General features: G+C 45.9%; 1 protein-coding gene across 4 annotated transcripts in view; it reads left to right on the forward strand.

The window, feature by feature from the left end:
* Nucleotides 1–20250, forward strand: part of TNRC18 (trinucleotide repeat containing 18) — a 351855-nt gene that overhangs the window by 5958 nt on the left and 325647 nt on the right. For 2 of the 4 annotated variants that reach the window (XM_083153573.1, XM_083153574.1), the window contains exon 1: nt 14579–14715. Coding sequence is in view for 2 of the 4 variants with exons in the window: in XM_083153575.1 (XP_083009701.1) it covers nt 14538–14715 (178 nt within the window). In the remaining 2 variants the exon portion in view is untranslated. Of the gene's footprint in view, nt 1–14494; nt 14716–20250 lie in introns of those variants that run through there. The other 2 variants (XM_083153575.1, XM_083153577.1) reach the window with 2 other exon arrangements.

Consider the following 20250-nt stretch of genomic DNA (forward strand, 5'->3'; position numbering starts at 1 on the left):
ACCCAAATCCAAATCTCTCTGCACATGTTACATCAGACCCACCTACAGTGCAACATGGGGGTAATTGAGACCTGATCGCACGGCCACTAATGTGCAGCGGCCAGCGATCAGTTAAACATCACCCTGCTATAGTGAACTCTTGCCTTGCCAAGACATCACAGCTGAGTGAAAATGTCCAAAACCCTTTGTTATGCCCCCTTCAGACCGCACTAAAAAAACTGTATTTTGTAGATTTTTAACCATTTTAAAATGGTAATATGTGCGGTCTGAAAGGTGCAGAGTGTTACCGTTTTCCAAATAAAGTTTTTTTGGGAAACGGTAAAAAAGCAGGGTCCTACCCTTTTCAGACCCGTTTTTTTTTTTTTTTTGCTGTCTGAAATGGTACCCAGGCAGCAGTGAGCACTATTTGTCCCCAGCGCAGTCCATATTTGAGTCGCCCGGTCATTACATATGCAAATATGTAATGAGCGTCCGGCTCATTTAATATGCATTGCGCTAGCTCAGAGGGGACCAGCTAATGCTTACCTTTCCAGCCCTTACCTTTCCAGTGTCCTGCAGCTCTCCTCCCTGCCTGCAGTGCGGGAGCTCCTGCTGGCAGTCTAGGTGCGGGCTCTGGTGCCTGATCCCCTCTCTCTATACCTCCAAGAGGTCACTGCCCAGCGCATCTCTGGGATGTCTCAGTTGCTTTCTTACAGCAAACCTGCTTTAGACCAGGTATTTACATGCGATGTGAAAGGGGTTAAACTTGCTCCGACCCATTTAAAAAAAAAAAAAAGGTTTAACTACCTGGTCTAAGCAGGTTTTGCGGTGTGAAAGCAGCAGTAGAGGCACATCAATTTTTCCACTGGGGACCAATCATCGCAAGCTAGGAGTAGCCAGAGGCTGTGATGAATACAGGAATATCCAGCCTGTTGCTGATGTCATACATCCCACTCCACTTACTACTTATTATCATACTATTTCAACTTATGGAACCTCATGTAATGTCCCCACCTCATTCTACAGGTATTTTACCTTTATAGAAGGTTGGGGACTAGGGATTGCCTGAACTGTTCAGAGGGCTGATGTCCAGATTGTGTGGATAGTGGTTACCATCTATTCTGAAATTTTTTGATAAACAGATAGCTCCCTTTTTACAAAGATCTTTAATATATCTTTGAAATTAGCTGTGGTTCCTTATTTAAGTGTTCTTCATTCAATCCAGTACCAAATAAATGCACAGATTCTCAAACTCGGTGCTGAAAAAATTAGCTCCACCTCTGGATCTTCTAAAATGTGTCAATGAGTAACGAATGCATCTGTGCATCTGCCGGGTGACCCAGAAAACATGAACTGTGTGGGGTCCTGAGGCCTCAGTTTGAGAACCCCTGGTTTGAATGATTACAGTCCAGTTGTTTTGACATCTGTGGTCATGAAACCATTGAATGATTGGTGTAAGCCCATCTGAAGGACACTGCAGGTCCCCTTTTGAACCCGTTGTATTTTAGTTATTGAGAAAATAGGTCAGTAGGGGATGCAGTCAATACAGGGCTGCATTATATCTTACAACATCTTGCTTGGTACGTATGTGAGGGTCCTGTTTGTGGAATTCAATGCAATTGTTCCAGGAATACTGTGGCCTGAGGATAAACTCGAACCAGTGCTAGGCACCATGCACTGTAATGACTAAATGTTTGTTTAATAATATTATATTCATTGTGCTTTGTGCATTTGGAGAATTATGGGAACGCTTGAGAAATTAATTTAGGAATTAAGTTTTTTTGGTTGTAAAATGCATTGACATGGGACAGTTCTTGGACCATTCTCATATAGGACGTCATATGCTGCTGAACCTCCTAGTGCAGTGGTTCCCAAACTGGGGTGCCTTGGCACACCTGCAGGGGTGCCTTGGATTGGTGGTCTAGGAGAAATTCATAATAGTTATGGGCAAAGCTATAGGCAAAACCAGAGTTGGTTGCCGCCAATAATTAAATATATGGGCAATAAAAAAGCAAATCTGGTTTCTCACTACATAATTGAGCCTAAGGATGACATATAAACATAATTTACTGAATTTTATATTTTGTCTAATTTTATCAACAAGAAACTTTTGACCTAGGGGTGCCATGAAAAATATTCCGATATTCTAGGGAGCGGTGGTTCAAAAAGGTTTGGGAACCACTGTGCTAGTGTGATAAAAAGAGCTTTTGATGTTGGTCAGTGCACTTCAGTATCCTGTTGAAAGGTGGTTCTCTATGTCAGTGGTTCCCAAATATTTTTGAATTATGGCACCCTAGAGCAGGCATTCCCAACCACGGTCCTCAAGGCACACAAACAGTACAGGTTTTAGTGATATCCAGGTTTGAGCACAGGTGACTTAATTAGTACCTGAGTGATTCTGATTAATCCGTCTGTGCTGAAGCCTGGATATCACTAAAACATGCACTGTTGGTGTGCCTTGAGGACCGTGGTTAGGAATGCCTGCCCTAGAGCATCCAAAAATTTCCAATGACAAATGTTTTGTATGAACTAATATAAAAATTAAATACATTGTGTTTATCTATAACATCCTTAGGGTCAATTATGTGGCGAGGGACATGATTTGCTTCTATGTGTCCACATATGTTATGATTGACAGTCACCAGTACTGGTTTTGCCTGTTACATTGACCATAAATAATTTGACTTGGTCCTCGACCAGAGCCCAAGGCACACCTGCATGTGTGCTGAATGCTGAGGCACCCCAGGGTGCCTAAATACACAAATCTGGAGCCACTGCTCTGTATCAAGTATAAAGGAAAAAAAAATTAGATTGTCCTTTTTGAAATGTAATCTGTATTTGTGTTATAAGAAAGCTAGTACTGGGATGCAGTCAAAATCATGACAAGGTCAAAATCATGACAAGGTCAAAATACGGACAGGGTCAAAATACCGACATTTAAAATCCCGACAAGGTCAAAATAACGACATTTAAAATCCCGACAAGGTCAAAATAACGACATATAGAATGTAGACAGGTGAAAAAGTCAACATGACTTTTGGTCAACAGGTCGCGAGGTCGACATGGGTTTTTCCTCTTTTTTTTTTGAGCCGACATGTGCCAACAGTCGGTATTTCATGCCCTACCATCCACTAGGGCGTGGTGGGAGAATAAAATAGTGTGCTGAGCACAGCAAGGCACCATGCCCGAAGCATCGCGAGTGATGCAAGGGGCTGCGGTTGACTTCCAACTGTGTCCATGTCGACTGTGATGACATTCGGGTAAAAAAAAACAGTGAAAAAAAACATGACGACCTGTTGACCGAAAGTCATGTTGACTTTTTCACCTGTCTACATTCTATATGTCGGAATTTTTACCTTGTCGGGATTTTAAATGTCGGTATTTTGACCATGTCGGGATTTTGACCGTCGGTCAATAGCTGTCCGTATTTTGACCGTCGGTATTTCATACCGAATCCCTAGTAATGTATGATTGATATACAAATCCTAAAAGGTATATGGAGGGAAGGTTGAGAACCATTTGTTTGTTAAGAAGTCAAATGCAAATCTCATTTCTGCAAAAACGTACAGATACTTGAAATATGTGTGATCAATATATCAAAGGAGAATTCTAACTTTCCAGTTCCTGAGTAATGTTAGATGTATTTGGGGGAAATTTACTAAAGGAAATTTGTAAAAAATAGGTGTATTTGTATCCAGAAATACACTTATTTTTGACATTTACTATCCTGAAAATACAGCAATTCGTATTCGTATTGATGTGCTATCAATACAAATACGACGAATTGCCGTATTTTCGGGATAGTAAATGTCAAAAATAAGTGTATTTCTGGATACAAATACACCTATTTTTTACAAATTTCCTTTAGTAAATTTCCCCCATTGTGTCTTGGGCCTGGGAGCCAAGAGAGAGGCTGCGGTAAACCTCTTTTTTTTTTTTGCATTGAAATAGTTCTTAGCACCTTTAGCGATGGATTTAGGGGTAAATTTACTAAGATGGGAGTCCTATTGAAGATGGAATGTTGCTAATATCAACCAATCAGATTCTAGCTATTCTCTTCTAGAAAGTGCCAAATAACAAAAAAGTTTAACCAGATTCGTTGTTATGGGCAACATCCCATCTTCAAAAGAACTCCCATCTTAGTAAATTTACCTTTATCTTTAGTTTCTTTTTAAAGACTTTTTTGAGCAAATATACATCTTTGAATTCAATACAACAGTTTCTTCATCTTGCATCCAACAGGAATATGACATACATGTTCCCTTTCTCCATATGTCCTGGTTTGAGCCCAACGTGTCCAAGCTCTGCCCTCTGCCAGCTACTATTGCAGAGGCCTGGTTAGTGACCAGTGACCAGTGGAGAACCAGGAGATTCCAATCAGGAGGTGTGTTAGCAGCATTTTAATGCATACACAGCAGTAATAGCTATTCAGGTGCCGATTGTAGGAGCCTGGGCAGTAATGTGATTCCAGGTGCCATGTGGTAGGAGCCTGGTGGTTGCAGCAACATAACCTATCCACTGCGAAGTAAGTGGAGTCAGTAACAGGCAGTCACATATGGTAAGCGGGAATAACCTATTGGCCAGGTCCAATGAGATCCAAACCCAATCTGTGATTACTTGGCATGGGCAGTGAGTGGTCACAACTATTATATTCTACACTTATCAGTCTTGGGGTTCCAATATCTACGTGTTATTGGATTGTAAATTTCTTGGTGGATAGCATCTGGTAAGGTTGGGGAAATTTTACATCTAGTTTTCAGACAATAAGTATGAGAGTTCCTTAAAGATGTGTCCTCTTTCCTTTGCTTTCTTCCCTATAAATGAAAGACTGCTCTGCTCCTCTGTTGATCCATCTGTAAAACTCTTGAAATTTGCAGATAACATTACGGTTATGGGCCTTATTAGGGATGGCGAGGAGTCCATTTACAGAAGTGATTGAACTGTTGACCTTTTGTTGCAGTTAGAACAACTTGGAGTAAAATCTGCTTAAAATCATGAAGATGATAGTGGACTTACGGAGGCATCCTCATGTAGGGTGACATTTAATGAGATGCGAAAATGTGACTTTTGCGATATTTTCGCCAAAAACGTCCGAAATCGCAGTTTCCCCTGAATTTGCATACTTAATGAGGTGCAAAAAACACAGATTTTGCCGCAAAATCACACTTTCTGAAAGTACTTGAGGACCAAGGTTGGAAACCACTGCTCTAGCTGATAGCATTGTGAATACTTTTTTTTACATTTTTGTGTTCTGTGTTTTCTCTGGATCTGAAATGGGAGTTCAATAGAGATGCTATTGTGAGGAAGGCGCAATTGCAGCAGCTAAAGAAGTTTTAATTAGAATAGATTAAACTTTATTGGCCATGTATGCTTGCGCACACTAGGAATTTTTGGTGGATTACAGTGAAGCATCAAACAGGGGTAAGGGGAAGGAACATACATTACATTAAGACATTACATTTCTAGCTACGACTATGGTGGATAGGTCGCCAAATAGGGTCACGTTGTTTGGCTGTTGATATTGGGATTGCATTAGCTTTGATTGGATTGTTCAGGTGATGGACGGCTAATGGAAAGAAACTTCTTGCGGATCTGGATGTTTTGGCGGGGTCAGACCTGAACCGTCTTCCGGATGGTAGGATGTTGAACAGGTTGTGGCCGGGATGCAGCTTGTCCTTTGTGATCTTCTCAGTGCATTTCCTTACCCTGGATGAGAACAGATCCCTTATCGGGGGGGAGGTTGTCCCTATGATCCTTTCTGCAGCCTTCACTACCCTCTGCAGTTTTTGTTTGTCATTCTCGCTTGCGTCACTGTACCAGATTGTGATCGAGGAACATAAGACAGACTCCACAATGGTGGTATAGAATAATGCACAGCAGCTCCTGTGGGATGTTGAATTTCCTGAGTTGCCTATTGGATCTTTTTGATATTTGTGGTTATGTTTAATCCCCATCTTAGGTCGCTAGACATGGTTGTTCCTAGGAATTTGAAGGATTCAACCCGCAACATCACTGTGTTGGCTACTGTTAGTGGGACCAGTGCATTTGTTTTTTTCCTGTAGTTGACCACCATCTCAACTGTTTTGGTGGGGTTAGATCAAGGTTGTTGCTGCTGCACCACTGGGTCAGCTTCTCCACTACACGCCTGTACCCTGTCTCGTCACCATCCTTGATTAGGCCGATGATAGTGGTGTCGTCTGCATATTTGATGATTTTCACTGACTGCTCAGTTGAGGTGCAGTCATTTGTGTAGAGAGAGAAGAGCAGAGGGTAGAGGATCCATCCTTGGGGGGCTCCAGTACTGATTGTTTGTGTGCTAGACGAGAAGGCGCCAGCTTTGACACCTGTTACCTTGCTGTTAGAAGGTTCACTATCCATGAAGATGTTGATCCTGGGACTCCTCTGAGGAGCGGAGTTTTGGCTGCTGGATGCTGGGGACGATAGTGTTAAATGCTGAGCTGAAGTTCACGAATAGGACTCTCGCATAGGTGCCTGGGTGGTCGAGGTGTTGTAAAATATGGTGCAGCCCGAGGTTGACCGTATTCTCTACACTTCTGTTCGCTCGGTAGGCGAACTGCATGGGGTCAAGGTGAGAGTTGGTCACTTCTCTCAGGTGCTTCAGTACTAGTCTTTCAAATGCTTTCATGGCCACTGAAGTTAGTGCAATTGGCCTGAATTCATTTAGGTCCTTCGATGGTGTTTTCTTGGGGACCGGGACGATGATAGACCATTTGAAGCAGGCAGGATCCTTGCACAAGTCCAGGGAGGAGTTGAATATCGTTGTGAAGATGGGGGCGAGCTGAGCTGCACAGGTCCTAAGGCTGGATGGTGACACACCATCCGGTCCCGCAGCCTTCTTAGGTTTTATTCTTTTGAGAACTGCTTCTGGTCTGGGAGTGGTGGTCTTTGTGATGGAGTGGGGGAGGTATGGCCTTCTCAAATCTGCAATAAAACTTGTTCAGGTCTTCTGCAAGTTCATGGCTGGTTTCAGACTGTGGTTGGGCTTTCTTGTAATTTGTGATGGCTTGCATGCCATTCCATAACTGCCACAGGGTCCTTGTGCGTCAACTTGTCTGTATATTCCCTTTTTGCGAGTTTGATACCCCGAGTCAAGGAGTTCCTGGATCCTTTGTACTGTGCCCTGTCCCCGCTGCTGTATGCCTCCTCCTCCTTGGCTCGGGTGTGGTATGTTTCTCCGACAGTCGGAATCCCGACTGCCCGGACTCAGACAGCGTGGCCAGCGCAACAAAGCCCTTGCGGGCTTGCCACGATGCGGGCACGGTGGCTCGCTACGCGAGCCACCTATTCTATTCTCCCTCTATGGGGGCCGTGGACCCCCACGAGGGAAAATAGCCGATGGCCGTCGGGAACCCGGCCGTTGGTGTTTTAACAGTCAGGATCCCGATGTCGTGGTTAATGACTGTCGGGATCCCGACGTCGGGTTAATGACTGTCGGGATCCCGTCCGGCACCCCTTGGCTCGGCTGAGTTTCCTGAGCTGGCTTGTTACAGGGATTGTTTACTCTCACAAGATATTTTGTGCAAATACTCAGCTTACAATCTCCACTCTTAAATTCTTTATATACCTTGGATAAAAGTTAAAATGCTCCACATAGTGCAGAGCTCGACAAATTTCTTTAAATTCTAGGAGCCAGGATGAAAGTGTAGGAGCAAGACAGACTAAAAATAGGGCACGCCAAAACTTCATAATGCCTATTACACCTGTCACACACCCATTATGTATTATACCACAGGCCATAATGGGTATATAGTGTGTATACTAAAAATCAAATGTATTTCGGATAATCCTTTAGTTCCCGCTAGTGCGGTTTGTCAAATCAGTCAGTTGTGTAGCTAAATTTATTAAGGTGCACAAATGCTAAACCCTATAATGCTGCTTTCCCACTGCAGAAATGGGTAAAGACCCAGTATTGTTAAATGAGACTTTAAAACGTGTCTAGCCTGAAACCCCTTTCCCACTGCATGTTGTAAATGGTAAATGACTGGTTAATTACCGTTTTTGTACCATTCACATTAAACCCGTTTTGAAAGGTTCAAAAACGGCAATTCACCAGTAATATACTACGTGTCCCCTGGTACCTGTCCTGCCCCCCCGGTACCTGGCAGATGGTACCCCGCTCCCCCCTCCCCTGGTACCTACCAGCTGGTACCCCCGCTTCCCCCAGCCTGCCCTGGTACCTGTTACCCCGCTCCCCCCTGCCCTTGTACCCTGCTGCCCCCCCTGGTACCTGGCAGCAATCCATCCGGGTAGCGGGGCAGTGCAGTAGGCAGCGGCATGCCAGGGCTCCTAGTCGGCAGTTCCCACACTGATGCAGGAGCATGATTCAGGAGGAGGCTGCAGCTGGTGCACAGACAGCTGAGGCACTGGGGATCCGGGCAGGTCCGTGCTCAGGAGGAGGAAGCAGAGGAAGGTCCATTAGGAGATTGCCATTTCATCGGCGGGAGTCCCTGCCGTGAATGGGAAATAGCGGGCCCGGAAATTACATATGCGCATATTTAATGAGCTCTGAAACGTGTAGGACTCTGCTTTTTAAACGTGTTGAAATACCGGTTATCTTAAACCGGTAAATCAACTCTGGCACTTTCCCACTGCAGCCTTAAACGTTTTGAAAGGGGAAAAAACGGCAATATACCATTTAACAAGTGCAGTGTGAAAGGAGTATAACATGTTATGCTCCATCTACGGGTGACCTGGAAAGTGTGTCAGTGAGTAATGAGTACACCTGTGTTTCTGCCATGCAGGGGAGGCTTTCTTGAACTTGAACTTTTTTACACTTTTATGCCATTAGCCTAGTGCCCACCACCCAGGGGCACCGGGGACAGCCCCAAGCTTCAGCCCAGGCCGGGGTTCCCCTGGAGGGGAGGGGTCACTTCACAAGGGACGTGGCCTAGGCTGACCAGGCATGTCTGTCAAATTTTGGCTGGGAGCTTGTGTCAAAAGTCTCCCCCGGCTGTGAGATAACTAATGCTGCCGCATTTGCCCATAAATACGGCAGCCAAATATGAGTGACATCGCCATTGGAAGATATGAATCCAGAGAATATGGCAGCTTAGTAAATTTGCCATATTCTTCGGTCCTAGTTTATGGCAAATCCTTGGCATACCCATTTGTACCGTGGATTGGCCGTAATCAGAAAGCTTAGTAAATTTCCCCCATTGTCTACATTATCCTACATCTTACACCATGCTTCCTGCTCTATCCTTCCCTCTAGTCTCCTACACCTCCTCCTCTTTCCCCTTCTCTGTATCATCCACCCCTCTGCTTCCTTTCCCTCCTCAGGTATTTTCTCACCCTGATCCACATCTGCACAACAATGGTCCTATGCCTCTCCTTCTCAACTCCCTCCTCTCCCTGTCATCCCACCACCATGCTCATCTCCTGCAGTCTCCCTCCCTAGCGTACACATCCACACCATCATTACTCTCTCATCATCCCTGTTCATATCCAACACCCTGAATCTCCTAGCCCTTACAGAATCCTGGATTTCCCCCACTGACACCACTTCTTCCACTGCTCTCCCTACTGGGAGCCTTGCATACACATACACACCCTGAAAAGAGGGGATGTGCCGGCGCTAGCTGCTTCAATAAGGTATACTCAACGGTTTATAAAAGTAGAAATTTATTTTTCACATTATATTATAGCTAACAATACATTTCTAAAAGAATATACAATGTATGCATACATAAATAATAACAAATATAAAATAAAATATTCGAATAAAGGTGCTGTGGGAATTTCTTATAAGAGCAATTGGGCAATTGAAAAAGTCTAGGACTCCATAATGATGTAATTTAGGTATATTACCATCCTTTTTTGTATATCACCTGGATAAATGGCTGGTCCAGGGAAGGTGACTCCAGAATGTCCTTGCCTTATAATTTCAAAGGCTCAAGCCTCCCTATTTGGCGAGTGTCCTCCTTTAAGCTGGATTAGGAATATGGCGTGTATCCCAGATGAAGGTCCAGATTTTAGTGGAGTAATATTTTGTCGTTGGGAGAATGGATGGACTGGTCACTTTTTGGAATGGATGGGGGGTCCAGACAAGTGGATTATCAGGCTCAACGTGTTTCTCCAGCTTATCTGTGGGCGGCTTTCTCAGGAGCAAGTGTGGACTGGTAGTCACAGCCCAGTTTAAATAGCAGTGGGTTTATTGCTCAATTGGTGTTTAATTGGTGCACCTGTGTTGATTAACACCTGTTGTACATAGCTAACTAATACAATACTAAGAATTAACATGCATATAAGATTAAAATAACCGTTGAGTATTATTAAAATATTGTATTCTATCAGTCCAGGAGGCAGTTGGGACTTTCATGACAGAAAACATTTATAAAGCAGAGTAAACATTGTTCTATTTCATTGGGTCACGTGACCCGGAACCAGGTACAGGATAGATCGATAGATTGTGTATATGTAACTTGATTATAGAAGTTTTACCTTATTTAGGGGTTCCAGGTTAGTTCAGTGCAGTACGGGGTACCCGAGGGAGCCCCCCCCAGCCGCCGATTGCCAGTATAGGCGGTAGGAGCGGGGGGATCCCCACGAGTATCCCACACTGCGTCCGCCGCATTGCTAGGAAATGGGCGCATAGTGACGATACGTCACGTGATGCGGCACCGTCCTGCAAACGTAGGAGACGCCGGCCCAGCCCCCAGCCCCACAGGGAGACGTGCACCTACGTGCAGTCGCATATTGCATGCGGTGCACGCCCCCAGCGTTGCCAGGCAACCAAGCCGGCGTCTCCTGTGATATAAACATACCACTCGGCGGAGAATCCCTAGGGATAACTGAGCAACTACTGGAAGGATGTATGAGACCTATCAAGATAGGAGGGACATCGAGTACCTTGTTATATATATTTAAGACAGAAAACTCAATATTTGATTACAGTAAATTTATCAAAATTGTAATTATTCATATTAATGAGAGAAGGCAGGCATATATATTTATTTCATTCTTATTAGATCCAAAAAACAGTTCAGATGGCGTAAAACACAGAAATACAGAGATATTAACAGGTGTAACATGACAGAAAGATATATATGTGTATGGGTCTACATAAATGTACATAATTATCCATAAGGAACCAGATGTATGTGGGTGAGGGAGCTCCCTCATAAAAGATTTTTCTTATCTAACTCCAATCTATTAGAAATCACACATATGTTTTTATATGACAATGGAACTGTCTCATAGTGGGATATATAACATTTATAACACCGTATTGAGTTCGATTGTCTCATTCAGCCCGTCTGTTTGAAGAGAGTTGAACTTAAGGGTCCAAAATATTTCTCTTTTACATAACAAATTATATCTGTTCCCTCCACGTGAGGTGCCTGCAACATGTTCTAGACCTATTATTTTTAAACATGATGGATTGGATCCATGTTTTAGTTTGTAGTGTCGTGAGACGCTATGTTTGACAAAACCTTTTAGAATGTTCCTCCTGTGTTCCATGAAGCGGGTACGGAGTGTTCTGGTTGTCCTCCCAATATATGGGAGATTACAACTGCATTTTAGTAAATAAATTATATGAGTAGAGTCACAATTGATGAATGATTTGAACTGATATGAACTTGAACTTTCAACACCTAAAGAAGCCTCTAGGTTTTTCCGGAAGCCAATTTAGGTGTGTCTCAGTTTTTTGGGGTAGTTTATTTAAATTCTTTTTTTTTGTAAATGGCTGGGAGCCAATATAGTTTTAAGGGTTCTGTTCTTTTTATATATAATTATGGGTTTTTGGGGAATAATGTTAGATAGAATTTTGTCCTGATGCAGGACTCTATAATTGCTTGTTACAATACAAATATGAAGTGCGGCTATTATATTTACTGATAAATGAGATTTCTCTATTGTGTTATACTTCTTTTTTTATTTTTATTTTTATTTTGGAGCAATGTTTCTCTATCCATCAGAAGAACCTCAGAAAGTGCGGTCTGAAGTAATGCTTCAGGATATTCCCTTTCTCTTATTTTTGTTGGGCCTGACAACCCAGTGCCGGCTGCTATTGATAGCGCACCACTCAAACTTCTTTCTCCTCTACATACACACCCTGGCCTGGGGACTCAATGGTGTTGTGGTCCTACTGTTCTCCGGTTACACCTACCAAACCATACACCCAGAACCAACCCATACATTCCCTACATTTGAGGTCCATTCCATATACCTGTTCACCTTCACATAGCTGTAATTTTTCATCCCCCAGGCACTCCCACCAATTTCCTGGCTCACTTCTTCTCTTCAGACATTCCCTCCATTATCTAGGTGATTTCAACATCTCAATTGGTATCCTCACAGAATCCTCTGCCACTAAACTCCTTAATCACACATCATCACTTGGTCTCTCCCAGTGTATCTCCTCACCATCCCATGTAAGAGAGAACTCACTTGATCTAGTCTTCACTCACCACTGTGCTATTTTTGACTTCTCTAACTCCCTCCTTACCTCTCTGAACATCACCTGCTTTCATTTAACTTATCCCTCTCTATCTCTACCTCCTAATGCTAAATTTACTAAATGGAACATTTGAGGCCATTGACATAGCTTCCTTATCCCCTCTGCTTGACACACATCTCTCTCCCTCTCTCGCTCTTTCTCTCTCCCTCGTCCTGTCCTGAACATGCCAGTTCCTTATACAATACCTCCCCATCCATTTCACCAGTTCTAACTTATTTTTCTCCTTTTATCTAGTGGATTGCTAAAAAAACATCACCAACATCCACCAAGATATCTCTCTCTCTCTCTCTTTCTCTCTCTCCCTCTCTCCCTCTCTCCTGTCCTGTCCTGAACATGCCAGTTCCTTATACAATACCTCCCCATTTATTTCACCAGTTCTAACTTATTTTTGAAGTAATGGCCCTCATCCGGTTCACCCCTCCCTCCTCCTTGGCTACCTCTTTCCTTCTTCCTGTTCAAACCTTGCACACTTCCTCAATGTTTCTTCTGTCACTGTCCCCTCTGCCGTCAAGCATGCCCTTGTCTTTCCCATTCTTGAAAAGCCTACCCTTGTTCCTGACACTCTCTCCAACTACCGTCTTCTACTTTTGCCTCCAAACTCATTGAGCGCATTGTCCATAATTGCCTTACTGCCTTTATTTCCCCCCACTCCCTGCTTGATCCATTCCAGTCTGGCTCTTTCCTCTGCACTCCTCTGAAACTGCCCTCCCAAAAGTCTGCAGTGATCTTCATGCTGCCATAGCTAAGGGCCACTACTCTCTACTTATTCTTCTTGACCTCTCTGCTGCATTTAACACTGTGGACCACCCTTTCCTTCTCCATATCCTTCACTCCTTTGGCCTGCATGATATTATTCTCTCCTGGCTATCTTCCAATCACTCTAACCGCTCCTTCTCCGTCTCCTCTCATGACTTCACCTCCCCTTCACTTCCACTGACAGTAGGTGTCCTCCAAGGCTCTGTTCTTGGTCCTCCTTCTTTTGTTTTGCTATGCATCCTCTCTAGGTGAGCTCATTCGGCTTCCAATATGATCTCTATGCTGATGATATTGAAATCTACCTCTCCTGCTGATCTCTCCTTACTCGTATATCCAAATGTCTTTCTGCTATCTCTTCTAGGATGTCCCAGCACATTCTTAACAAGTCTAAGAATTTGCTTATAACATCTTCACACCCTCCCGCATAACCTCGCATCCCACAATTTCTATATTTATTGATAGACCAACTATGTTCTCTAGCTCCCAAGTACGCTGCCTTGGCATTTATCTTGATTCCTCACTCTCCATTTGGCACCTCTCGGAATTTGGTAAAAATCCAGAGTACCCAGAGGAAACCCACACAAGCACATGGAGAATATACAAACTAAATGGTTAGGGGCATGGTGGTAATTAAACCCATGACCTCAGTGCTGTGAGGCAGTAATTCTAACCATTATACTGTCTGTGCTGCCCAACTCACTATCCTCACTATCAATCCTCAATGCTCCACCTCCCCTCTATTACAAACATTATACTGCCCCCCCCCCTTTCCTTCAGAATACAATTTAAGCTGCTCACACAAAGCCATCACCCATTCTTCTCCCACCTACACATCTGGCCTTGTCTTTCTTTACACTCCCTCCCATTCTCTTCGCTTTACAAATGCACGCTGCCTCTCCTGCCAACTGATTACTTCCTCCCATTCCTGCCTCCAAGATTTTGGCCTTTGTGCTCCTTATCGCTGGAATTCTCTACCCCTCCCTATCAGACTCTCCACCTCCCTACAAAACTTTAAACATGCTCTCAAGACCCTGTTTTTATTTACCATGTATTTGTCCTAAATGGTGTTGTACAGTAATTCATAGTTTTCTTGTTTTATGTACAGTATTATTTGGCGCCATATAAATAAACTATAATAATAATATGCTGTAAGTGCTCACAGAGGTTGAGACCTGCCTGACAGAGCAATAAAAAAGTGCAACATTTTTCTAATGCATGTTAATAATGCTCTGAGTGCTTCATGTAATTAATTCATTTAAATCATTTATTTATTTTAAGGTGGTCTCCAGACCATGGTACGGTTCAAATATTCTGATTAAAGATGGATGGCCGGGAATTTGTAAACATGCCGCCCTTGGGGCAGTCGGGGCTGCCACTGGAGGTGGGTGCTGTATCTTCTGGAAGTACTGGTGGACGCCTTATTCCATCCGCAGGACAACTGCCCCCATTTTGCACAGCAAAGTATTTTCCAACACCACATGGCTTACACTCCCAACCAGGTAAGACAGAATATAATAGGGAATATTTAGAAAAACAAATTCTAAGGATGTTGGTTATGTTTTTATAGCAATCCACTAGATACAAACTGTTATTTCGCTAATATGTATTTTATTTTCTACTACCTTTTTCCTTTGCAATAATATATTTAAACGTGCTCTCTCTATAATTGAATGTTGCAGTTTGCTCCAGAATCTTTAAAGTGTGCCAACAAACAAAACATTTATTTTCATTTGTCTCATCCTGGGTATAAACATCCACACTGATTTGTAGCTAACTTGGCCTCGTGCATTGGACAAAACTGCATAGATTTGGTAGAAGAATATAATGAAAAAGTAGTCCTTTGTATATTTTCTCAGCTGATGACATCACACACACGTACATGCTAATGAGATCACTCATCAAATTGAAGTCTACACCAGTAAGCTATTTTTAGAGTGCAAAATTTACAGGGAAAAGCAATGTTTTTTTTGCTGTGTATATCAATTTTCATCCATTTTGGTTTAAATGTGTGTGGTAATTGGGGGTTAATCTGGGACCGATGTTTTGCATCTGTGCAGGTGCATTTCTGTGCATGTGCAGACGCAGGGTGTGAGCAGGCACGGCGAACGACATGTTTGTAATCCCGCTCGCACCTTGCAGTGCGACTGGGGGGCGTGGGGCAGCAACGGGGGGCTCAGCCCATGGAAACGCCCTGCGTTTCTTGGGCGTTCCCATGAAAAAGCAGGGCATTCCCATGCAAGTCAGCGGTTGATGTGGGTGCAGGGGGCGGGCAGCTGACGTCAGCTCTCACAGAGATTTGGCCCTCAAATTGTTAAGTGAACTGTTGCCCTTTATGAAAGAGTTAAAAATGGAAAGTGTATAAGGGCCAGATTCTCTGAGCTTCACATGTGATAAATATTGAGTGATAAACAGCCAGCCAATCAGCTCCTACCTGCCATGTCACAGACTGTGTTTGAAAAATGTCAGACAGGAGCTGATTGGCTGGCTGTTTATCACTCTCCATTTTATCACTTTTAAAGCTTAGACAATCTGGCCCTAAAGGCCCCCATACATTAGTCCGACTTGTCCTAAGGACAAGTCGGACCTGATTTCCCCCTGCAGCTCCCCGGGAGGGGGACACACGATTTGGCACTTGATGTGCCAAGTTTTGCAAATGATACATCGCATAGAGCCGGGCGGGGGGAGCCGGGAGCTGTCAGTGCAGAAAAAAAAAAAGCCCATACAATGAATGGGCAGCCTGTGATTGGCTGAGCGCTCTCTCAGCCAATTGCTGACAGGCTGAGAGAGCGCTCAGCCAATCACAGGCTGCCCATTCATTGTATGGGCTTTTTTTTTTCAGTGCTGACAGCTCCCGGCTGCCCCCGCCCGGCTCTATGTCACTGCCGCCTGTGTCCCCCGCAGCCTCTGCACTACTAGCGGCGTGTCCCCCTCCCCTACCCGGACGGAGCATGACAGCTCCCTGCTCCGGCTCCCCCTGCCACCCCCCTCCCTCGCCGGCGTCTCCCGCCCCCCTCCCTCGCCGGCGTCCTCAGAGTCCCCACGGCTGCACATAAGATTTATGGGCTGGTAGTTAATCACTCTCCATTTTATAATTTTTCGAAGCTTAGTACACCTGGCCCTTAAAGCGGTGGTCAAGTGGATCTCGTCCATAGGGAACGGAATACTGTGATTAGGGATGCCAATCCAGGGGCTTTATTTCAATCCTGGAAATCGGGATTGAAAAATGCTCAATCCCGTGATTTACATCTCTATGCGGTACACACACAGTGAGCAGGGGCAAAACGACCAGCCCTGTCCCCCCACTCCGGCCGCCCTGCTCATTTACTTACATGAGCGGGCAGGCTGACAAGAGGAAGGTACAATCCCGGGGTTCAAATCCCGGCGTTTTTTGGGGCGGAACCTGGGATCCCGCTGATCCCAATCCCAGGATTGGCCATCCTTGCTTGGTGGTGCCCCTCTTATCCCTGGAGATTCAGTGGGAATATTATAGAAGCAGCTCCTAATCTGATCACCAGCATGTATAACCCGGACAGTAACCACCATCTGCAGGCAAAGAAATGCTCATACTATGAACACAGTGATTTCTTTTTTCTGGTGCTCACAATAATTTGTCTATGTTAATGTAGGTACACATTTTACACTTAGGGCTCATACCTTTTTATACATATTTGGGATTTTCACACAGGTTGACCCCCTGTTCAAGTGCACATATGTCAAACTCTGAGTGGTCGTCCAATACATATTGACTAAGTATACCCATGTGGATGTGGGGCAATATATAAGGTGTTGCTGTAAAATAATGAGACTGATCTGATCATTTACGTTTAATTATGTACATTTTACCTCCGCTCCTCTTCTCTGCATCCACACACACCACTTTTGCATCCACACACACCATTCTTATTTTCCATTGGTCAAACCTATGTTGTACTCTATTTCCTGTCAGTTCTCTCAATGGGGGAGATTCTCTAAGAATCTCCGCCCCCCTTCGCCGCCCATCGCATTTATAATTATCGCATATGTTGTAACATATGCGATAATTAAGGCAAAGGACAGCTCTTGCGTTAAGAGCTGTCCTTTGCGGTGAGAGTCACCGGGTCCCAGCAGGTCCCGGCGGCTCCCCCCCTCCCTCACACACCCGGCGCTGCTGCTGCTGCTGCGGCGGGCTCTCCTCCTCCCTGCACCCGGAAGAGGATAAGTGCAGGGAGGAGGTCACAGGTCCGGGCAGCACAGCTCTGTGCTGCCCGGACACAGGTGAGGGGGGAGGGGGCGATGCGGGGCGGCGGGGGGTTGCGGTAGAAGCCCATTGGCTTCTATGGGGCATCGCCAGATTTTTCTGGCGATGCCCCCCGCCGCGGTAACCCGGCGGGGGGATGCTTGCAGCATCCCAAAATGCGGTAAAAACCCTGATAACTGGGTTTTTACCGCATTTTTCGCTTAGAGAATCTCCCCCATAATCTCAGTTTTTTCTTCTTTACCTCAGTAATTGATGCAAAAACCACTTGCCTTGAGTATAGATTTGTCACGTGGTGCTAGGTCTGGTGAGTATTGATGGTGTCTGTTTCTTATGCAGGCCATACATCAGAACCGTATTGTTCCACCCAGCCAACTATTTGGCTGGTTGGAATGATTATCTGTCTAGTGTGTGGGAGCAAACGATTATCATCTGTTTGCTCCTACATGGTGAAAAACAGCCAAAACGGTCGTTCCAACTAGTTGGGGAAAAAAAAACATGTTTGATTTTTCCCAACTTATCATTCTGGTGTATGGGGAATTGTACCCCAAATGACTAATAAGTAGGTGGACACTGACCAGCCTTCACTGTCAGTGGCTGTGGTGAGCAAGAGGAGAAGGAGATCCCCCGGCAATATCCCCACCCCAATACAAAGATGATACTTATAACACATATGCTGTGTTATAAATATCTTATTTCATTTATTTTTTTAAATAGTTATGAGGTGGGACACTGTGGGAGGCTGAGCGGCAGCGGGAGCTGTGCCTCCCGCTGACAATTGAAGACTGTCGGGCAGCGGGGGGCGGGGATAACCCGCATGGGGGAAATAGACTGAGAAGCCCATTGAGATTGAAGGGGGAAGCGGCATCTACTCCTCTGCCTCAGTGACAGGGACGCACGCCCCTGTCACTGAGACAGATGTGATAGGACAGCGGAGCAGGCTGTCATTCACTGACAGCCTGTACCCGCTGCGTAGTGTCAGTGTGGGATCCCGTATCCCCACACACTCACACTGATGTCAAATTCAATTTAAGCAGGGGGCGGACAGGAGTAGCAGTGGGAGTAGGGGCAGCCGCAGCAGCGGTGCTGGCAGGAGTAGCGGGTAAAAGCAGTGAGTACCGCTACTGCCGTTGCCACTACCAGCCACCGCCGGGGCTGCAGCTGTAATCATTCTGGGGGTGGTAGCGGCGGGTAGTGCTCACCATGCCGCGGACTTGGCCGCCCACAGCCCGGCGCCGAACTCCCCCTCTCCAGCTGCCCGTGGTCAGATGAGCTGTCAGTGTCAGCTCTTTTCAGGGGGGGGTTGCGCGCGCGCAGCTCAGCGCTGTATGTTGATACAGTTCAGTGTGCAGTGGAAAATTGAGAAGGATAGTAGGTGGCAATGTGTCCTTAGTTGTCACTGTGGGAGTTCATCTCCATTAGTATAGCGCAACTAGTGCCACTGCATGTTTGATTCTTGGACATATGCTGCAACAGATCTAAGCTCAGGCCTCTGTGGGGGGGGGGGGGGGGGCGCGCGGCAGCTCAGCGCTGTATGTTTATAGTTCAGTGTGCTGTACTGTGCAGCGGCTGTATTTCTGGACCCCGCTGGCTGGCTTTCCTCCACCTTCCGCTGCAGCCAGGGCCAGCTGTATCCCCTCCTCTGGGTCACTGGGCTGCCAATACTGCTGGTAGGCTTAAAAAGTAAGTAATACTTCAGCCCTATTTCCCCACTGTCACTCCCCCCCATCCCCCACTGTCACTCTCAGCACTATCACTCTACCCCATCCCCTGCTGTCACTCTCCCATATCCCCCCACTGTCACTCTCCCCCATCCCCCACTGTCACTCTCACTGCTATTACTCTCCCCCATCCCCCATGGTCACTCTCTCCGATATCACTGTCCTCACTGTCACTCTCTCCCATCCCCCACTGTCACTCTCCCCGATATCACTCTCCCCGCTGTCACCCTCCCCGCTATCACTCTTCCCCATCCCCCACTGTCACTCCCCGCTGTCACTCTCCCCCATCCCCCACTGTCACTCCCCACATCCCCCACTGTCACTCTCCCCCATCCCCCACCCCCCACTGTCACTCTCCCCCATCCCCCACTGTTACTCTCCTCACTGTCACTGTCCCCAATCCCCCGCTGTGACTCTCCCCATCTCCTGCTGTTACTCTCCTCATTGTCACTGTCCTCGCTTTCTCACTGTCACTGTCCCAAATAGCACATGCCTCACCTGACACTAACCTCACCGCACGTCACTGCCCCACCCCCCGCACAATTCCCTGGCAGTATCCGCAGTCCCCCCCTCGCGATCACCAAACACCGGTGGCTCCCCCCTATCCCAGCGATCACCCTGCAGCCAGACAGCCCCCTACCCCCGCAATCACTCAACACTGGCTAATTCCCCCTGTGATCCTCCAGCAGTATGTCCAGTTCCTCCTCTCGAACCCATGTAGCATCCCTAGCCCCCTTCCCCCGTGCGATCACCTGGCTCCTTTTTCCCACAGCGATCACTCTGCAACGAGTGTCCGTGTACTTTTTCAGGTTACTGCTGCTGCCTCTATGCCAGGAGTGTCATTGCTGTCACCAGGGTGCCACTGCCACCTCCATCCAGGTCCAGGAGAGCCTCTGCTGCCACAGTGTACTCCCCACCATTGTCTGTCCAGCTGTTGCATCAAGGAGGGCCTGCACCGCATATGTACCTGAACAGCTGGATTCAGTATTGAATCCCGGCGGTCGGGATCCCGGCGTTCAGAATCCCGACGCCGGAATCCCGACAGCCGAAATGCCGACAAGGGGGGGACGTGGATCGCC

Source organism: Crinia signifera, chromosome 7, assembly GCF_055691185.1.
Source record: "Crinia signifera chromosome 7, ASM5569118v1, whole genome shotgun sequence".
NCBI lineage: Eukaryota > Metazoa > Chordata > Amphibia > Anura > Myobatrachidae > Crinia > Crinia signifera.